At 39.5% G+C, this 22,244-nt stretch overlaps 1 protein-coding gene across 3 annotated transcripts in view; it reads right to left on the reverse strand.

Moving 5' to 3' along the window:
• Positions 1-5,631: 5,631 nt before the first annotated feature.
• DLGAP2 (DLG associated protein 2) overlaps positions 5,632-22,244 on the reverse strand; it is an 824,782-nt gene continuing 808,169 nt past the window's right edge. For all 3 annotated transcript variants that reach the window (XM_073589202.1, XM_073589200.1, XM_073589201.1), the window contains 2 exons: positions 14,971-15,123; positions 5,632-8,380 (listed from right to left, as the gene is read on the reverse strand). In XM_073589202.1, coding sequence (XP_073445303.1) covers positions 8,162-8,380; positions 14,971-15,123 — 372 coding nt within the window. In that variant the 3' untranslated portion in view covers positions 5,632-8,161. The remainder of the gene's footprint in view (positions 8,381-14,970; positions 15,124-22,244) is intronic.

A 22,244-nucleotide genomic window follows, 5' to 3' on the forward strand; every position in this document is an offset into this window, starting at 1 on the left:
ACTGATTTTGTGTGTGATATGTGTGATACTTACCTCCGACCGGCTCCCCCGCTGTCCATCGCTGATCACGCGAGAATGTCCGGCTCCATTTCTCATCGGGCGCTTCCTGCGGGGATTCCTGCTGGCGCCGACGAGCGACGCGTGGAGGCGGGCGGGAGGACGTCAGGATCGCTGTGTGTGAAAGGTGAGTATCGTGTGCTGCGTCGCTGCTGCATCTCTGTGAGGTCTGCCTGTGTGACAGCTCACTATCGATCATTTAGCGATGCACCAGCGATCCTGACCAGTTCGGATCGCTGGTCGGATCGCTGGTGCATCGCTAAATGTAAAGGGGCCTTTAGTCCCCCCTTTCACACAGACTGCTTCCCATGGTGTTATCCTCACAAAGATTGCTCCATCACAAATTGCTCCTCCATCATAAACTGCTCCCTTCTCACAAACAACTCTTCCCTCCTGATGGACAGCTTACTCTCCAGACAAATAGCCCTGTTGCACAGATTTTCTCCTACGTTCAGTGGCCCCATAAGGGCTTATGTTCAAACCCCTTGTGAAACGGGATTCGAATGTATGCATCATGACTATAATGGTATGAAAACACATGAAGAAAAGAAAGTATATGCACATAAATAGGGATCACCACAAAGATATGATAATCAAAAAGTATCAATTTTATTAATGGACACAACAAACAGACACTTTGTTTAAAAACAATTAAAAAGTCTGAACAACCAGACACTGATAACAAAACAAAGACAATGGGTCATTTTGATAAATAGTTAAATACTATGGGTCCCAAGGCCAACCATTCAGTATAATGCCAGGTATCTGCTAGTTACCATAACCTAGGGTCTATCAAATCAATTGTAATGACAATCATGACCTTGGATCAAAAATACCATATTATCAATAACTACTATGGTTACATAGAGATTCTACATATGCCATAAATAGAAAATTGAATACTTATCATGTTGCCAACACAAATAAACATACATTAACAAATCCCTTTCCCTAGCATGATATCACCTGGTTTCTGAGGATGAACAAGCTACCGGGTAGGTTACATGGGACCCCCAAACCCACGCGTATCGACACAGTGATGTGTCTTTCTCACTGTGTCGATACGCGTGGGTTTGGGGGTCCCATGTAACCTACCCGGTAGCTTGTTCATCCTCAGAAACCAGGTGATATCATGCTAGGGAAAGGGACTTGTTAATGTATGTTTATTTGTGTTGGCAACATGATAAGTATTCAATTTTCCATTCATGGCATATGTAGAATTTCTATGTAACCACAGTAGTTATTGATAATATGGTATTTTTGATCCAAGGTCATGATTGTCATTACAATTGATTTGATAGACCCTAGGTAATGGTAACTAGCAGATACCTGGCATTATACTGAATGGTTGGCCTTGGGACCCATAGTATTTAACTATTTATCAAAATGACCCATTGTCTTTGTTTTGTTATCAGTGTCTGGTTGTTCAGACTTTTTAATTGTTTTTAAACAAAGTGTCTGTTTGTTGTGTCCATTAATAAAATTGATACTTTTTTATCATATCTTTGTGGTGATCCCTATTTGTGTGCATATACTTTCTTTTCTTCATGTGTTTTCATGTCAATCCATTTATATGCACTAGGTGATCCCACCTAAATTGACATTGTGGTTGGTGCCCGTTTATTCTATATTTTGTCATGACTATAATGGTAATAGCAAAGTCACAGTGTGCTCTGTGGTGCATCATTTCCATCCATATTTATAAATCAATTGGAGGTGGGTACCAAGATGTACCCACTGTGTCTTGCTGTCCACTTCAAATAGCCATATAGGGTTGAAAATGATGAATGATAGAGCACATTGTGACTGTCTGCACCATTATACAGGGTGGGTCATTTATATGGATACACCTAAATAAAATGGGAATGGTTGGTGATATGAACTTCTTGTTTGTGGTTCATAAGTATATGGGAGGGGGGAAACTTTTCAACATGGGTGGTGACCATGGCAGCCATTTTGAAGTGAGACACTTTGGATCCATCTTAATTTTTTCCAATGGGAAAAAGGTCATGTGACACATCAAACCTATTGAGAATTTCACAAGAAAAACAATGGTGTGCTCAGTTTTAATGTAACTTTATTCTTTCATGAGTTATTTACAAGTTTATGACCACTTATAAAATGTGTTCAAAGTGTTGCCCATTGTGTTGGATTGTCAATGCAACCCTCTTCTCCCACTCTTGACACACTGATAGCAACACTGCAGAAGAAATGCTAGTCTAAGGGGGTCAGATTACTTGTAGAAATGCTCATACCTGACACCCATAATGTGGTGGTGCACCATTTTGCTGGAAAAACTCAGGGAACTTGCCATCTTCAGTGAATAAAGAGGGTTACACATCATCATGTAGCAATTTCAGATATCCAGTGGCTTTGAGGTTTCCATTGATGAAGAATGGCCCCACTGTCTTTGTACCCCATATACCACACCATGCCATCAATTATGGGTGTCAGGTCCCAGCATTCCTACATGAACAGTTTCCTGGAAAGTGGATTGGTTGTCATGGGCCAATTGAATGGCCAACAAGGTCTCCCGATCTGACCCCCTTAGATTTTTATCTTTGGGGTCATCTGAAGGCAATTGTCTATGCTGTAAAGATACGAGATGTGCAGCATCTGAAACAACGGATGCTGGAAGCCAGTGCTAGCATTTCTTCTGCAGTATTGCTATCAGTGTGTCAAAAGTGGGAGAAGAGGGTTGCATTGACAATCCAACACAATGGGCAGCACTTTGAACACATTTTAGAAGCGGTCATGAACTTGTAAATAACTCATGAAAGAATAAAGTTATGATAAAACCATGCACACCACTGTTTTTCTTATGAAATTCTAAATAAATTTGATATCACATGACCCTCTTCCCATTGAAAAAATAAAGTTGGATCCAAAATGACCAACTTAAAATGGCCACCATGGTCACCACCCATCTTGAAAAGTTTCCCCCCTCCCATATACTAATGTACCACAAACAGGAAGTTGATATCACCAACCATTCCCATTTTATTTAGGTGCATCCATATAAATGGCCCACCTGTTGTCATTTGCCTCATCACCACATATGCCCTAATCCAGTTTTGAGGGGGAAAAGTTTTGGAGGTGAACACCAACGGGACCACTGAACATAAGAGAAAACACAGTTACGCTAAACGTTTCTTTCTATGATCAGGCAAAGCACTGCATGAATGCACTTTCTAATCATTGTGAAGATTGCTCAGGGATTCTGCACAGGAGCAGATTTTCTTTGAGCGTGAGGGAAGAGGTTAAAAACAATTTAAAGTGAACAGTGCTAACCAGTATGTAATACTCCCTAAATCCCTTGATGTTACATTGTTTCTGATGCTGACAATATTCTGAGATGAGATATAAAAATGTCAAAGACCCATGCATATAACCCTGCAGAGTGCATGGAAGTATACCTTCATACACAGATTTCAGGCCATGTGTCTCTGTATGGAATCTCCATGCACCTCTGTAAGGCATTGTATTCTTACCTAAAAGCAATGTAATTCTATGAGCTCTCCGTGTAGTAGGAACCTTGAATATAGTATGCCCTGTTGAAGGCAGAGAAGTACGCCAGCGCAGCAGCATGTTGCCATGGAGCGATGAAGAAGGAGGGCAGCATGGCAAGAAGATGTGAGGCGCCAGACCCAGACCTGCAACACCCATCGGACTGGACCATACCGTACCGGACCACCCCCCCGGGTGATTATAATAAAACTTATTTTTCTTATCTTTCAGGTCGGATCGGGGGCTTAGCTATAGCATTATAGAATGCTGTAGATGAGCCCTGAGAGGCAGTGGCCGCATCTTATAGCGGCCTTAACAGCTGACAGGTTCCCTTTAAATGGTGAATGACTAGAAAGTAAAATCTTATTTACACATAAAAATCTATATATTCTATTGATTAAACATGCAAAGAATTTGGAAGTACTAGTTTTCAGAATGGACTTTGTTTAGAACATGTACATACATTGCTGTGGCCCACTTTTTTTCGTTTTTCTTATCCTGCTATTGAGGACCGCATTTTCTGAAGACTTATACAATCGCAAATGAATGAATTCACTTGAGACAGAATACACATTCAGATTAAATGTTAGAACATTTCATTTTTTCTGGTAGCGGTATTTTTTCTTTTGTTTTATTACATGTATTAGCTTTTTTTAGCATTTTCTTCTTTAACCTTTTTAGCAGATTGTGATGTGATATTATTTTGAACTCCATATTGAAAGACAAAATTCACAATATATTTTAGTTCGTGCCATTTTTGGAAGTATTTTTGGGCAGCATTTTTTAGGTATGGCATTATTTTCCGGCATATTTCCTATAGGTAAAATAATAATTAAATTAAAAATACTGTAAAAGATGCTTGCCACATTTAAAAAAGTAGAGCATTTTAAAATGTAGGGTTTTATCTAGATTTTAGAGTTCTAGGAAATAAAACTATGAAGAATACCTTTGTGTGAAAACCCAATTGGATACTTCTACTATAGTTGTGTAAACTGCTGTGTCATGGTCGCTTATTATTTGCTAATTACTGGCTAAATATCTAATGGAATTAAATTCTACTTGAATTTTACAAGAATCTGGAGTCATCAAAATGCAGATTTTTTTTGTAATTCGCATATGTGGCCAAAGTGAAGGGCTCTCAAAAGGTTAAAAAAATCTTTATACTTACATTACCGCTTACTTCTCCGGGCCACTGCGCTACTCACCACCACCTGCGTCATGACATCATGACCTTCTGCATGTTTGAGGGATTCTAGCTCAAATGGTGGGAATCAGAAGATGCTGTAAGGAACCGGACGGATAGTGGCGACTAGTGAAGGGGAGTGAGAGGCAAGCGGTAAGGTGAGTATAAGGACTCTTTTCATTTTTTTGCACATAAAGTTTACTATTGTTAGGGTTCCGGAGAGATGCTAGAGCACAGTAAGAGACATTAAATTTGTGGATAATTACTTCTCTGCAAATCGAATTTCCAAGGCAAGTTCGAATTTTGCCCGACCCACTCATCTTTGTGGATCTCTATCTATATTATATTCAGTTTGGAATAAACATAACATAATTCCCTGAAGGCTTGCTAACATGTGATAAACATATTTGTGTTTCCTATTATTTTAGAGCTAGGGAATTTTAATTTTTTTTTTTAATTTCTATTTTAGCTAAGCATAAATTGGAACTGATTGCAACTTTCCTTGTCTGTACATCTTGGTGCATGTCTTTTTTAAGGCTTCTAAACCTACCTACAGCTGTGTGATTACTTTACTAAATGGAACAAAGGCATTTGACTATTTCTATTGAGCTAATTACAATGTATGTAAAACTAAGATGTAATTGTATAATTCTCTAGGCAATTCTAAAAAAAAAGCAATACAAATATTTTAAATATTATCTTATATAATTTAATAAATTGGCTTATTTATGTAATTGGCTATTTAGTTATGGATTATGTGATTACTATGCATTTACCACGTTACTTGATTACATAACATTTGCAATATTTTTCTTCAGCGTTTCCAACTTTTAGTTAATGATGCCAAAAATTGAAAGCCAAACTCAGGAATGCATACAAAAAAATTACCAAATGATTGTCAGTTTTATTATAACGTTTTAGGCGGTTAGTGGTAGACATATGTTCCTCTGTAGCATATGACTAGCCATTCATTTACATTTATCAGAACCATTTTAAATGGTGACACCAAATGTGAACACTATGAATTTAACCCAAGTAGCCTATTTTAGTAACACTTTTCCTTCTTTTTAACAACTCCTGGCATTTATTGAAAAAAAAAATGCATTAAAACTGCATGTGTTAATCTAGTCTCAAGCAATTGAAGATGTTGTCAAATAAAAAAAAACACATCTTTAATTTCAGGTTAAACTAAGACTAGCTGATGGTGACCAGCTAAGGATTTGATGGTGAAAAATTGGATGGTATTTTGGATGACTGTGGCCCCGAGCTATTTCCTGTAATCAATATGACTAATCAATAAAAAAGTATGTATCACGGACTTTTACTAACTTAGCTTGCTATAGTAGAGCACATGGAAATGGACATTCTACGCAAGACAACTCTGTAGCTGAAAGTTTGACTAGTGGGATGATAAGTGATAAAATAAAGTAAAAAAAAGAAAAACAAAGCAATAAACTTATTTTATTTAGTATGTACAATGTAGGCAGTCTATGAGTTAGTATTCTTACTTAATATTATATTAACTAAAGTTATTTTAATTATTGATCAGCTTTTCTAAAGTTCAGAATTATTGTAATGTACTCTATTGTCTTCTTTTGCTTCCTTCTCTCAAAGACTTAATGCAGAGAGTGATATTTTTACTGCCTAGTTCATGCTCCTTTAGAAGCTACTTTTAACTGCTTGCCTAAAAAATCCATATTCAAATACTATTTTGCAAACATACTCCATGTGTGAGATTCTAAGCTCCCCTGACCAATGTTCAAACAGTGAGAGCTTTGATAAATAGTGTGTGAGTGTGCATTCTTTGTAAAGCAGCAGTTGAAAGCAGCTTCTAAAGTGCATTAAGTAGCCAGGTAATTTTCAGCATGGTTTTTGGAACAGAAGAATGCAAAACAATGTAATGGAGTATATTATAAAGATTCATAACCTTGCAAATTCTGATTAATAATTAAAAAAAAGTTTAGGTAATGGTATTAATCATGTAATTTTTATTAAAGTTCATTAAAAAGAAAAAAATACTAAAATGTTTTTAAGGCTTTTTATCACCAGATCTGAAAGCTTTAGTTTTGTCTCGCAACTTTTGCAACCATATAGAAATACTATCTTGGAAGGATATAGCAGCTAATGTAAATTACATTAATAGTTATTTTTTCTTGAAACTAAAAAAAGCCCTTTCCGCTAGTTAGCCACACACATAAAGGGAAGCTTTATGACAAATTAGACAAGAAAAACTGAACTGAAATTTGAGGTTACATGGTTCCTCTTTACGTTAACTGGATATGCGAAAAATTGCTACATTCCCTTATTCCCTTACACTGTCGTATTTTGAGACAATCAAGTTAATAATGAAAACTGGTAAGGAAGAAAATAATTTATATAAAAATAAATTAATAAATTACAGGTGTAAACCACATATCACCATTACTATACCTTAAAATAACCATCAAAACGGAAAGATATCTACCACTTATAGTCATGATTTTAAAAATTATTACCACGTCACAACTGGCATTTTAAACAGCAAACATTCATATTTGTAAGGATGCCCTGTCAACATAGTAGTAGCTTTGATTGTGTGTTAATATAGCGCATACATCACTGTATTAAAATAAAGAATAATGTAAACAGAAGTGTAGGGTCCATGGAAGGACGTGTGACTATCCATTTCATATTGGGTTTCAAAACATCATTTTGTTAAGGCATTCACTTTCTTTCCACAGATACACTCATGAAGTCTTCTTGCATTTTGAATACATGGTTGGATTGCAGAGTGCAAAGGGTTCACCCAACAAAGGGTTGTATAGGAGCCAAACAGGTTCTTGGAGGTTCTATTTTTCCAAGCAACCAAATGAAATATTAGAGATTGGTGGTCTTTGGTTGCTCTATGCAACCGGCTCATGTGAATAGGAGCAGCATAGTTACCTATCTTGTCTAATCTAAATGAAATAAACAGGAGTTCAGAGAGTAATGCATTCATTTTCCCCTGCATTTCTAATGTGTAGCACCTTCTACTCGGATTAGCTAATGCCTCTAATGAGTGGCGAGATGTACCCATTTAGTTATTCTTGTTTCTAAAGATCGTGTAATTTATAAAAATAGAAATAACCAAGAATTTAGGCTGGGTTCCATCTTGGAGGTTTTTCTTGTTGTCCTCTGAGAACATGTTGGAGAAGTCAGGTCTCAACAAGCCCTATGCATGTAGCTGATCTCGAGTCAGACATGGGTAACAAAACAAGAAGTTTTTGCAATGAGTTTAGCAAACTCGGAGGAAATGAAATAGCATTCCACTGCGCTTATGGCACAAAGAGCACAATGACAAGCGCATATATAAGTAGAAGATTAACTAAAATGATCAAGTGTGCTACAAACTGTACAAATATGTTGTTTAAAAAAGACCAATACAGTGCTTTGTTCTTAAAGCCTAGTCTGGGCTTCCGGTATGTATATTTCGATGCTGTCTGCACGCTCACTGGCTGAATTTTGCCGGAATGAAGCTGCTCTCTTTGCTGCCATTAGACGTCTTCTGGCTTCTTGTCTTTGACGGTCAGGTAGGTCTAGAGACCTTTCTCGAGTGACAGGGAATTTTCCCCTGGAAGTTTTCTTTGGTATTGCAGGTGGGAATTTCTTGTCATCCTAAAAATCATATAGAAATAGTGTTATTTCATTTAAAAAGTGTGAACTATTTCTCATAGCAAGGAAACATACAGTAGGCTGTGAAACTCAGCTGGAAAGCTCTATTTCTAATCTGATACCTGCATTTTTGGGGCATTCTTTCAGCGTTTTTTTACCAGCCATTCATTTGAATAGGTGAAAAACGCTGAAAAAATGCTGAAGGAAGTGGCATGCTCCATTGTACAAAAAAACATGCAAAGCACAAAATCCTAATGACATAAAAAACAATGTGTGTGCATGAGATTTCTTAAATCTCATAGACTTTGCTGGTACTGTAAAACGCAGCTGAAAATTTGCATTAAAAATGCATAAAAAATGCTGCAAAAACGCCTAGTGTGAACATAGCCTAACAGGAATAATTTTCTGGTGTTTTGCATGTGAGTATGCATTTAATACTATTATTGCAACTTTGTGCGGTACAGAGATTTTTACAGTAAACCTACATATGGCATAGCAAAGTCTACTATGCTATTCCATACCATAAAAAGATATACTAACCTATACTGGCCTGGTATATTACAAAAGGACATTTTCTCATCAAAAGTCCTGCCAAAACATAATGTGCGCAGCAGTATAGCAATAAGACAGATATCACTATTTATTTATATTTGAATTATATGTTAATTGAGCTGCTCTGAAAGATTTATTAACTGATGGGAATGCCTTGTCTTAAAGCTCCCTGCCATGCTTGGTCATCATTACAGCTGAATAAATTAGAGTGGAATTGAATTCTACTCAAATTTTCCAAAAATCTGAATCTTTGTAGATTTTTTGCAATTTTTCTGAACTATAAAAGGCCAACAAAAGGTTAATAAAAACACTATTACTCTTACCTCATTTCTCCATCCCCTTTGCTCCTCACCATCACCTGTCCTTTCCCCGTTGCATCTTCTGATCCCCACCATGAGTGCTGATGAGGCTCGGGACAGTTCTGCTTATGCATGCGCAATATCATAGCGCAAGTTGTGACATCATGACGTCGTGACCTTGTGCAGAAACCTCCCAGCCCTTATCAGAGTCGGAAGTCTCAGCCCGGTGGGAGAGGCACGGGGATTTCGGTGTGAGCAGAGGAGATTAGAAGATATGACAAGGACACAAGGACTGAAGGGTGAGTGGTAAGGCGAGTACAAGGATTTCTTTTTATTTTTGACATGTTGCATTTATTACACAGGTCAACGAAAAAAAAATTTTTTTCTGGTGTCCAAAATATTTTAATGAATTTGGGGTATTTTTGGGGTGCTGATTCTGAATATGTCATCAGTTTTGCCAGATTGGCTCAAGTTTTTGAGATTTTTGGTATCTTATTTATAGCACTTGTTGGTAAATGCGACGCATCATCTCATTAATTTCTTTGGATTAGTACTTGAACTGAGCAGTTCTCAATATAGTTTTGTGTTAATTAGTGTTCTAAAAGTTTGTTCATAGCTTGATTTTTGCACTAACTTTATGTTGTTGTCTGTTTTCCAGTGAAAAGCATGAACTCATCATGAAGAAGTTGTCTTAACGATCCAGACTCATTCTGTTACATTTGTGGTGAATATACACTGCCAAAACATAGAAGAAACATAACACACTTCGTAAAAAAAGTGTATTTTGCCTATTTTGGGGTTATGCTTGGGGACCAAGACAAGTTTTGGGCATCACACATAGTGTGCAAAGCATGTATCGAATTATTACGAAAATGGAGCAAAGGACAAAGAAAAAGCTTCAAATTTGGTGTTCCAATGGTGTGGAGAGAGCCAAAAAATCATCATGATGACTGTTATTTCTGTGCAGTGCAAGTGCAAGGATTCAATAAGCATAAGAAACGAAAATGGGAGTAACATGGAATCTGCAAGAAGGCCTGTCCCTCATTGTGAAGATGTGCCTGTACCTGTGTTTACCATAAATAACAGTCATCATGATGATTTTTTGGCTCTCTCCACACCATTGGAACACCAAATTTGAAGCTTTTTCTTTGTCCTTTGCTCCATTTTCGTAATAATTCGATACATGCTTTGCACACTATGTGTGGTGCCCAAAACTTGTCTTGGTCCCCAAGCATAACCCCAAAATAGGCAAAATACACTTTTTTTACGAAGTCTGTTATGTTTCTTCTATGTTTTGGCAGTGTGTATTCACCACAAATGTAACAGAATGAGTCTGGATCGTTAAGACAACTTCTTCTTGATGAGTTCATGCTTTTCACTGGAAAACAGACAACAACATAAAGTTAGTGCAAAAATCAAGCTATGAACAAACTTTTAGAACACTAATTAACACAAAACTATATTGAGAACTGCTCAGTTCAAGTACTAATCCAAAGAAATTAATGAGATGATGCGTCGCATTTACCAACAAGTGCTATAAATAAGATACCAAAAATCTCAAAAACTTGAGCCAATCTGGCAAAACTGATGACATATTCAGAATCAGCACCCCAAAAATACCCTAAATTCGATGAAATATCTTTGGCACCAAAAATGCTGTTGACCAGTGTTATGCTCCAAGAACAAATTAAGGGACATTGAATTTGTGGAGAATAACTTTCCAGTAAAAACTGTGCACACAGGCAAATTCAAATGTTGACTTATCGCTCATGTCTAGTCACAGAAGATTTAATCCATTAGATGTGGTTAGATTAGAAACTTTGGCATTTAAAGTTTTTGACTGAGGGTTTACCATGATGGCTGTGGGGCTAACGAAGGCCTAGTCCCCTTAAGTCTGATATAAGTATCTGGTTTGCCAGTCAGTGTAACAATGAACAATAGCAATGCTTTGAAATACAAGTAGAATAAAAAAATCGCACCTGCGAACAAACCAAACTCCTTTTTTCGTTATAATATTTTATGTATTGAACGTACTGATTTTCTTTCCTTTGCGATAAGCGAAAGAAAAAGAGGTCGGCACATGATCTTATACAGTGGGTACGGAAAGTATTCAGCCCCCTTTACATTTTTCACTCTTTGTTTCATTGCAGCCATTGGTAAATTCAAAAAAGTTCATATTTTTCTCATTTATGTACACTCTGCTCCCCATGTTGACTGAAAAAAAAAGCAGAAATGTAGAAATTTTTGCAAATTTATTAACAAAGAAAAACTGAAATATCACATGGTCATAAGTATTTAGGCTCTTTCTCAGTATTGAGTAGAAGCAACCTTTTGAGCTAGTACTGTTATGGCCAAAAGTTTTGAGAATTAAACAAATATTAATTTTTACAAAGTCTACTGCTTCATTTTTTCTAATGGCAATTTGCATATACTCCAGAATGTTATAAAGAGTGATCAGCTTAACAGCAATTACTTGCAAAGTCAATATTTGCCTAGAAAATTAACTTTATCCCCCAAAACACATTTCAACATCATTGCAGCCCTGCCTTAAAAGGACCAGCTAACATCGTTTCAGTGATTGCTCCATTAACACAGGTGTGGGTGTTGATGAGGACAGGGCTGGAGATCAATCTGTCATGATTAAGTAAGAATGACACCACTGGACACTTTAAAAGGAGGCTGGTGCTTGGCATCATTGTTTCTCTTCTGTTAACCATGGTTATCTCTAAAGAAACACGTGCAGTCATCATTGCACTGCACAAAAATGGCCTAACAGGGAAGAGTATCGCAGCTAGAAAGATTGCACCTCAGTCAACAATCTATCGCATCATCAAGAACTTCAAGGAGAGAGGTTCCCTTGTTGCCAAAAAGGCTCTAGGGCGCCCAAGAAAGACCAACAAGCGCCAGGACCGTCTCTTAAAAGTGTTTCAGCTGCGGGATCGGGCTACCAGCAGTGCAGAGCTTGCTCAGGAATGGCAGCAGGCAGGTGTGAGTGCATCTGCACGCACTGTGAGGCGGAGACTCTTGGAGCAAGGCCTGATCTCAAGGAGGGCAGCAAAGAAGCCACTTCTCTCCAGAAAAAACATCATGGACAGACTGATATTCTGCAAGAGGTACAGGGAGTGGACTGCTGAGGACTGGGGTAAAGTCATTTTGTCTGATGAATCCCCTCTTCAATTGTTTGGGACATCTGGAAAACGGCTTATTCGGAGAAGACCAGGTGAGCGCTACCACCAGTCATGTCTCATTCCAACTGTCAAGCATCCTGAAACCATTCATGTGTGGGGTTGTTTCTCAGCCAAGGGAATGGGCTCTCTCTCAGTCTTGCCTAAAAACACAGCCATGAATAAAGAATGGTACCAGAATGTCCTCCAAGAGCAACTTCTCCCAATCGTCCAAGAGCAGTTTGGCGATCAACAATGCCTTTTTCAACATGATGGAGCACCTTGCCATAAAGCAAAGGTGATAACTAAATGGCTCAGGGAACAAAACATAGAGATTTTGGGACCATGGCCTGGAAACTCCCCAGATCTTAATCCCATTGAGAACTTGTGGTCAATCATCAATAGACGGGTGGACAAACAAAAACCTTCAAATTCAGACAAAATAAAAGCGTTGATTTTGCAAGAATGGACTGCTATCAGTCAGGATTTGATCTAGAAGTTGATTGAGAGCATGCCAGGGAGAATTGCTGAGGTCCTGAAGAAGAAGGGTCAACACTGCAAATATTGACTTGCTGCATTAACTCATTCTAACTGTCAATAAAACCTTTTGTTACTCATAATATGATTGCAATTATATTTCTGCATGTGATAAAAACATCTGACAAACACACATAAAAACCAGAGGGCAGCAGATCATGTGAAAATATAATATTTGTGTCATTCTCAAAACTTTTGGCCATGACTGTACAGCCATGAGTCTTCTTGGGAAAGATGCAACAAGTTTTTCACACCTGGATTTGGGGATCCTCTACTATTCTTCCTTGCAGATCCTCTCCAGTTCCGTCAGGTTGGATGGTGAACGTTGGTGGATAGCCATTTTCAGGTCTCTCCAGAGATGCTCAATTGGGTTTAGGTCAGGGCTCTGGCTGGGCCAGTCAAGAATGATCACAGAGTTGTTCTGAAGCCACTTCTTTGTTATTTTAGCTGTGTGCTTGGGGTCATTATCTTGTTGTAAGATGAACCTTCGGCCAAGTCTGAGATCCAAAGCACTCTGGAAGAGGTTTTCATCCAGGATATCTTTGTGCTTGGCTGCGTTCATGTTTCCTTCAATTGCAAGCAGTCGTCCTGTCCCTGCTGCTGAAAAACACCCCCATAGCATGATGCTGCCACCACCATGTTTCACTGTTGGGATTGTATTGGGCAGGTGATGAGCAGTGCCTGTTTTTCTCCACACATACCACTTAGAATTATCGCCAAAAAGTTCTATCTTCATCTCATCAGACCAGAGAATCTTATTTCTCATAGTCTGGGAGTCCTTCATGTGTTTTTTAGCAAACTATATGCGAGCTTTCATATGTCTTGCACTGAGGAGAGGCTTCCGTCAGGCCACTCTGCAAAAAAGGCCTGACTGGTGGAGGGCTGCAATGATAGTTGACTTTGTGAAACTTTCTCCCATCTCCCTACTGCATCTGTGGAGCTCAGTCACAGTGATCTTGGGGCTCTTCTTTACCTCTCTCACCAAGGTTCTTCTCCCACAATTGCTCAGTTTGGCTGGACAGCCAGGTCTAGGAAGACTTCTGGTGGTCCCAAACTTCTTCCATTTAAGGATTATGGAGGCCACCTGTGCTTTTAGGAACCTTGAGTACTGCAGAAATGATTTTGTAACCTTGGCCAGAGGTTCTGTGTCTTGCCACAATTCTGTCTCTGATCTCCTTGGCCAGTTCCTTTGACCTCATGATTCTCATTTGGTCTGACATGCACTGTAAGTTGTGAGATCTTATATAGTGAGGTGTGTTCCTTTACAAATCAAGTCCTATCAGTTTAATTAAACACAGCTGGACTCCAATGAAGGAGTAGAAGCATCTCAAGGAGGAACACAAGGAAATGGACAGCATGTGACTTAAATATGAGTGTCTGAGCAAAGGGTCTGAATACTTATGACCTTGTGATATTTCAGTTTTTATTTTTTAATAAATTTGCAAAAATTTCTACATTTCTGCTTTTTTTCAATCAAGATGGGGTGCAGAGTGTACATTAATGAGGAAAAAAATTAACTTTTTTGAATTTACCAAATGGCTGCAATGAAACAAAGAGTGAAAAATTTAAAGAGGTCTGAATACTCTCCGTACTAACTGTATGTGTAAATCACGTGTGTGTGTGTCATGTGACGACTGATGTACCAGTGAAGTAGAGCAGAATCCTAACAGTGTGTTCATTACATAATGTTAGGATTTCCCATTGCTAAGATTTTTTAGACTCTGAGTCTAATTTTATACCTTGGCTTGAAAACCTCTGTTAGGATTCAACACTGGTTGAAGAAACATGAATAGTATTCACTATGATGAAAACACCAAACAAATCTGAAAGAAAAAAGCCCTAAAGACTAGATTTACATGCTTTCACAACACAAAAATATATTGTTTGGCTATTAAAAATGTGATTGATTTAATAGAAAAAATGTTTGAAGACATGTATACAGTACATTATGAGTTGATTTTTTTTAAAATATTACAGTTTACTAGATCAGTGTGTTAGAATATGAGGAAGAGGACGTGTTATTGGCTATGTATGCTCCCACCTTCTTTTCAGGAGAATCCATTGCTTTCCAATCATTGGCCTTCAAATGGTGCAACTTGTCAAACTTCAAGCTTACATCCTCAATCGATAATTGCAGGAGGTCCCAGAATCCTGCTAAATCTTGTGAAGTAGGCCTAGGCATTGCACTTGGATCCTTAAAGTTAAAAAAGGTAGAACAAATCTTTAAATATTAGGGATGAAAAAAGTTACAAAGAAATTAAGAAATATATTTATTTTGATATAAAAAATCTTTTCCCATAATATTATTACTTGAGGACCATAATGACAAAGGTGGAAATACTGTTCTAATTTTGTTCTCCTCACTTATTTTTAAAATCATCAACAGCAGAACTTTTTTCACATTAAAACACTTTTTCACATTAAAGTTGACCCAGTATTCAGATGATTCACGTGGCTCCAGCTTAGTAAGGCTATATTCACACAACCCTGAGAGTGTTACAATCTGAGAGATTTTGAATGAATTTTTTCTCAGTTGTCATCCTAGTTACTTGCAATTTTTTTTCTAATCCGTTTTTCTTATTCACTAAAGTAGGCAAACTGTCTAAATTGTTTTATCCATTGACTCTTAACAATGTATGAGTTAAAAAACATGAACATAGGATGGAAGTCTGCAGTACAAAGTCTGTATTTTATGTTTCATCCATTTCATACAGATACCCATAGACTTTAATGAGCACAAGACGGACTCTACAACCCACACAAGTGGCTCAGGTAGTGTAGCTCATCCAGGATGGCACATCAATGCGAGCTGTGGCAAAAAGGTTTGCTGTGTCTGTCAGCGTAATGTCCAGTGGCTGGAGGCGCTACCAGGAGACAGGTCAGTACACCAGGAGATGTGAGGGGGCCGTACAAGGGCAACAACCCAGCAGCAGGACCGCTACCTCTGCCTTTGTGCAAGGAGGAACAGGAGGAGCACTGCCAGAGCCCTGCAAAATGACCTCCAGAAGGCCACAAATGTGCATGTGTCTGCACAAATGGTTAGAAACCGACTCCATGAGGATGGTCTGAGGGCATGACGTCCACAGATGGGGGTTGTGCTCACAGCCGAACACTGTGCGGCCCTCCAAAGAAATGCCACCCCACACCATTACTGACCCACTGCCAAACCGGTCATGCTGAAGGATATTTCAGGCAGCAGATCGCTCTCCACGGCATCTCCAGACTCTGTCACGTCTGTCACATGTGCTCAGTGTGAATCTGCTTTCATCTGTGAAGAACACAGGGCACCAGTGGCAAATTTGCCAATCCTGGTCTTCTGTAGCAAATGCCAAGAGTCTTTCCCTTTAGAAATATATTTACTTAGAAAATTGGTGATTTGTTCATTACTTATTTCACCCACTGTACAATGAGTGAACCACTTTAATGCACAATGAGTACCCTTTCCAAGCACTTGTAAAGCCCCCGTTACACACTGCGATATAGCTAGCAATATCGCTGTAAAGTCACAGATTTTGCGACGCTGCAGCGATATTGCTAGCGATATCGCTTCATGTGATACCTCCGACCGGCTCCCCCGCTGATTATCGCTGGTCGCGCGAGAAGCTCCTGGACCATTCCTCGTCGGCCACTTCCTGCTGGGCTTCCTGTTGTGACGACGAGCGGTGCGTGGAGCCGGGCGGGAGGACGCAGGATCGCTGCGTCTGACAGGTAAGTAGCGACCCCCGTCCCCTGCGATGTCGCTGGTGAGATCTGCCTGTGTGGCAGCTCACTAGCGACCACCTAGCGATGCACCAGCGATCCTGACCGCGTCATATCGCTGGTGCATCGCTAGGTGTAACGGTACCCTAAGGTTGGGTAAGCTCATTGTTTACTGGATATCTAAAGCTGGCTGAACACTGTCATTAGTCTATCTGTGAAGAGCCTTAAGCTACCTTTATAATCAATAGATACATACAGTTGTGGCCAAAAGTATTAACACCCCTGCAATTCTGTCAGATAACACTCAGTTTCTTCCTGAAAATGATTGCAAACACAAATTCTTTGGTATTATTATCTTCATTTAATTTGTCTTAAATAAAAAAACACAAAAGAATTGCCCTAAAGCCAAATTGGATATAATTCCACACCAAACATATAAAAGAGGGTGGACAAAAGTATTGACACTGTTCGAAAAATCATGTGATGCTTCTCTAATTTGTGTAATTAACAGCACCTGTAACTTACCTGTGGCACCTAACAGGTGTTGGCAATAACTAAATCACACTTGCAGCCAATTGACATGGATTAAAGTTGACTCAACCTCTGTGTGTACCACATTGAGCATGGAGAAAAGAAAGAAGACCAAAGAACTGTCTGAGGACTTGAGAAACCAAATTGTGAGGAATCATGAGCAATCTCAAGGCTACAAGTCCATCTCCAAAGACCTGAATGTTCCTGTGTCTACTGTGCGCAGTGTCATCAAGAACTTTAAAGGCCTTGGCACTGTGGCTAACCTCCCTAGATGTGGACGGAAAAGAAAAATTGACAAGAGATTTCAACGCAAGATTGTGTGGATGTTGGATAAAGAACCTCGACTAACATCCAAACAAGTTCAAGCAGCCCTGCAGTCCGAGGGTACAACAGTGTCAACCCGTACTATCTGTCGGCGTCTGAATGAAAAGGTACTGTATGGTAGGAGACCCAGGAAGACCCCACTTCTTACCCCGAGACATAAAAAAGCCAGGCTGGAGATTGCCAAAACTTACCTGAAAAAGCCTAAAACGTTTTGGAAGACTGTTCTCTGGTCAGATGAGACAAAAGTAGAGCTTTTTGGGCAAAGGCATCAACATAGAGTTTACAGGAGAAAAAAAGAAGCATTCAAAGAAAAGAACACGGTCCGCACAGTCAAACATGGCGGAGGTTCCCTGATGTTTTGGGGTTGCTTTGCTGCCTCTGGCACTGGACTGCTTGACCGTGTGCATGGCATTATGAAGTCAGAAGACTACCAACAAATTTTGCAGCATAATGTAAGGCCCAGTGTGAGAAAGCTGGTTCTCCCTCAGAGGTCATGGGTCTTCCAGCAGGACAATGACCCAAAACACGCTTCAAAAAGCACTAGAAAATGGTTTGAGAGAAAGCACTGGAGACTTCTAAGGTGGCCAGCAATGAGTCCAGACCTGAATCCCATAGAACACCTGTGGAGAGATCTAAAATTGGCAGTTTGGAGAAGGCACCCTTCAAATATCAGGGACCTGGAGCAGTTTGCCAAAGAAGAATGGTTTAAAATTCCAGCAGAGCATTGTAAGAAACTCATTGATGGTTACCAGAAGCGGTTGGTCGCAGTTATTTTGGCTAAAGGTTGTGCAACCAAGTATTAGGCTGAGGGTGCCAATACTTTTCTCTGGCCCATTTTTGGAGTTTTGTGTGAAATGATCAATGTTTTGCTTTTTGCTTCATTTTTATGTTTTTCATTAATTAAATGAAAATTAAATGAAGATAATAATACCAAAGAATTTGTGTTTGCAATCATTTTCAGGAAGAAACTGAGTATTATCTGACAGAATTGCAGGGGTGTCAATACTTTTGGCCACAACTGTAGTTTATTTGCTTTTTGTCATGCTGAATTGTTATTTCAAAATGTTTTACACCTGTAAACTTTAGATTATCCACTAGATGTCAGTATCTCCTAACGTTGTGATATAGTTTAGATAGCGCATTGGGATATGTAATTTGCCATTCTCAGTTGTTTCCCTTAGAATTTTATATTACCCTACTATAATGGTAAATTTAGACCACTGAAATATAGCTTTCTAAAGGAACTAATAGAGATGAGTGAGTTCATGTGAATTGATTTCACAATAACTGGAAAATTCAAACAATATTTGATTCGCGTTAGCCAACAAAAATTTCTGCTGTTATTTTGCACAACACAGAAGATTTCATTAGCCAGAAAAGGCTCACAAAACTTTGTTGACAAGCTTCTCAATAATGCTTAGTAGCTATCACAGTGCATAGCACATCGCACAGTACAGAGCAGCTTATCATAGCCTATATAAAAGCCAAGGCAGGGAAGATGAGCAGCAGCTATTTTGGTGTGAATCTGATTAATGAAAAGATGCCACATTTTACAGATTAGCAATAGAAATAGGTAGAAAAAGACATAAAACTCTGATATTCTGTAGTGTGTGTGGCAAAACAGCAGTGAAGATCAGTTACCACCCATTTACCCATAGTAATATACAGTATGTGGACCTCACTTTGACATTACTAAGGCGGTGTTTGGATTAACTGCAATTTATGGCAAATCAAAGTTTTGTTAAAATTGAAAAATTCAAAAGGTACGATCATCTTTAGGAGCTTGCTAATTACCAAACCTTACAATTTTGAAAGACATGGAAGATGACAAGTTGTCATGGTTTGTCTGTTGTGGGTAGGTCGGTGTGTCAGGGGTTAATGTTTACAGCCTCCCATTGGCTTTTGCTAGCCTTTTTATAGCCTTGTTTGGGCTCATTCCCTGTCAGTTATACTCCTGCCCTCGGCTGAGTTAGTTGACCCCTTGTGTGCCTGTGACTTGTGCCTGTTATCTTAGTGCTTGTTTGTTTTTGACCCGGTCCTTCTCTTTCTTAGGTGTGAGTTTGTCTGCTGTCTTAGTACCATGTATTATCTTGCTTGGGTTTTGACTCTTGCATTGCCCCTTGACTACCTGCTTTGTCTCACACCTTTGGTACTGCGTTATATCTCTGGTTCTGACCTCAGCATTCTCTCTGACTTCGTTCCTGTCTGTCCCTTCTGTTACCTGTGTCGTCCTCTGGTTGTGACTCTCGTTGTCTGTCTCTTCTGCTTCTCCCAGCAGTGCGTAGCTCTCTGAGATTCTGGGGTTTGGCTCCGCCCCTGGACACTTCCCCAGTAGTCACATGTTTAAGGTCTTGTATATTTGAAGTACTTCTCTTGACACGACCACACCACTCCTCCGGGATCCCTGATTGCTTGCCCTGTGTTCTGTCACTCCAGCTCAGGACACCTGCATGGACCAGTCTGTATTTACCGTGCAAAGTGCATGACACAAGTATTGTGGCGTACACAGCAGCAGATTTTTCTTACAATAAGCCAGCATGATCCACCCACATTGCCCTCCACACATGATGCTGTAAGGGAGTGAGATATGATGTCTTTCTTGCTTCCCTTCCTCAGATTGTCCCTCCTATGTTATTGTGTATATATTGCTAAGTGATAATGTTTAGGTTAAACGTCTGTGGTACTGCTACATAGAAATATGTGTTATCGCTCATCTGTAATGGTATTGCCACATTTATGTGTTACCATTGTGTAGACAGCTGTAACATATTGTCTTGTGTTTCTGTATTATATTATTGCATGTACAGTTAGGGTAAGCTAGTACATACTTTTGGCAACATTAGAGGAGGGCACTTTAGTATAGCTTACATAGTCATGGTTAAGTGTAGTTCTGTTGCGGACCATTAGATAGGGGCATACTAGTGGGCTCTATAGGTATAGATGATAGGACGTTCATAAAGGGTTAAGCGTAGGAGGGGCCGGGTAGTAAGCGTGGACCTCTTAGGAAGTTAGGTCAGACAGGACCAGGGTGCCCTAGTGTCCACATGGGCAATAGGCCCAGACAGCTTGGCAGCCACGCAACGTTCAAGCTCTGCAGCCCACGTTACCCACAGCCACTGTGTGTCATAGCAGTGGGCCAGTACAGAAATGGAAAGATGTGGTGACTTGACACCTGGGCCGATGCTTTTAGGGCAGGAGTTGGCTGGACAGCTGAAGTGAAGGGAGCTGGAGCTGCGACGAGTTCAGTACAGACGGGCCGGATGCTTTATCAGAGGTAACCAAACCTGGTGGCTGATGATTTCGAGTCTGGGGCGAAACAGGCAGAAGGAATTGCTATTATGGCGAGGTCAGAGCGTGTACTGCACAGAAATGACAGCCAGAAAGGGAAAGATAAGGAAACAAGCAAATGTCACAATGTACCTGTGGCGCCCTACGTCTTTACCGCCACAAAAGGGTTAAATATGTACTGTTTTGTATGTGTTTTGTGAGCAATGGGAGTTATCCTTTCTCTGCTAGAGACCACAACACACAAACACACAATTCACCTCATTCCCTCACTTGTCTGAAGCTTAAAGCTTAATCATAGAATCATAGAATCGTAGAGTTGGAAGGGACCTCCTGGGCCATCTGGTCCAACCCCCTGCTCAAAGCAGGATTCGCTAAATCATCCCAGTCAGATGTCTGTCCAGCCTGTTTGAAAACTTCCATTGAAGGAGAACTCACCACTTCTCGTGGTAGCCTGTTCCACTCATTGATCACTCTAACTGTCAAAAAGTTTTTTGTAATATCTAATCTGTGTCTCCTCCCATTCAGTTTCATCCCATTGCTTCTAGTCTTTCCTTTTGCAAATGAGAATAAAGTTGATCCTTCTACAATGTGACAGCCCTTTAGATATTTGTAGACAGCTATTAAGTCTCCTCTCAGTCTTCTCTTTTGCAAACTAAGCATTCCCAAATCCTTCAACCTTTCCTCATAAGACAGAGTTTGCAGACCGGTCACCATTCTGGTCGCTCTTTTCTGAACTTGCTCCAGTTTGTTGATGTCTTTTTTAAAATGTGGTGCCCAAAACTGGACACAATATTCCAGATGAGGTCTGACCAAAGAGGAGTAGAGGGAAATAATGACTTCACGTGATCTAGACTCTATGCTTCTGTTAATACATCCTAGAATTGCATTTGCCTTTTTTGCTGCTGCATCACACTGTTGACTCATATTCAGTCTGTGATCTATTAGTATACCCAAGTCTTTTTCACATGTGCTGTCACTAAGCCCTATTCCTCCCATTCTATAAATGCTTTTTTCATTTTTATTGCCCAGATGTAGTACTTTGCATTGCTCCCTCTAAAAAACCATTCTGTTAGTTGCTGCCCACTTCTCCAGTTTATTTATATCTTTTTGAATCCTCTCTCTTCTCTAGTATTAGCTATCCCTCCTAGCTTTGTGTCATCAGCAAATTTAATCAGTTTACCCTCAATTCCTTCATCTAAATCGTTGATAAAGATGTTGAACAATACAGGGCCCAGGACAGAGCCCTGTGGTACCCCACTTGAGACATTCTTCCAACTGGATGTGCAGCCATTTACGACCACTCTTTGGGTCCGATCACTAAGTCAATTAAGAATCCACTTAACAGTTGCCTTGTCCATTCCATACTTAGTCATTTTTTCAATAAGGATTGTATGAGAGACTTTGTCAAATGCTTTGCTGAAGTCAAGATATACTATATCTACAGCATTTCCTTGATCTACCCAATCAGTGATT

Source organism: Dendrobates tinctorius, unplaced genomic scaffold, assembly GCF_039654945.1.
Source record: "Dendrobates tinctorius isolate UK_male_01 unplaced genomic scaffold, ASM3965494v1 ptg000107l, whole genome shotgun sequence".
In the NCBI taxonomy this organism is placed as follows: Eukaryota; Metazoa; Chordata; class Amphibia; order Anura; family Dendrobatidae; genus Dendrobates; species Dendrobates tinctorius.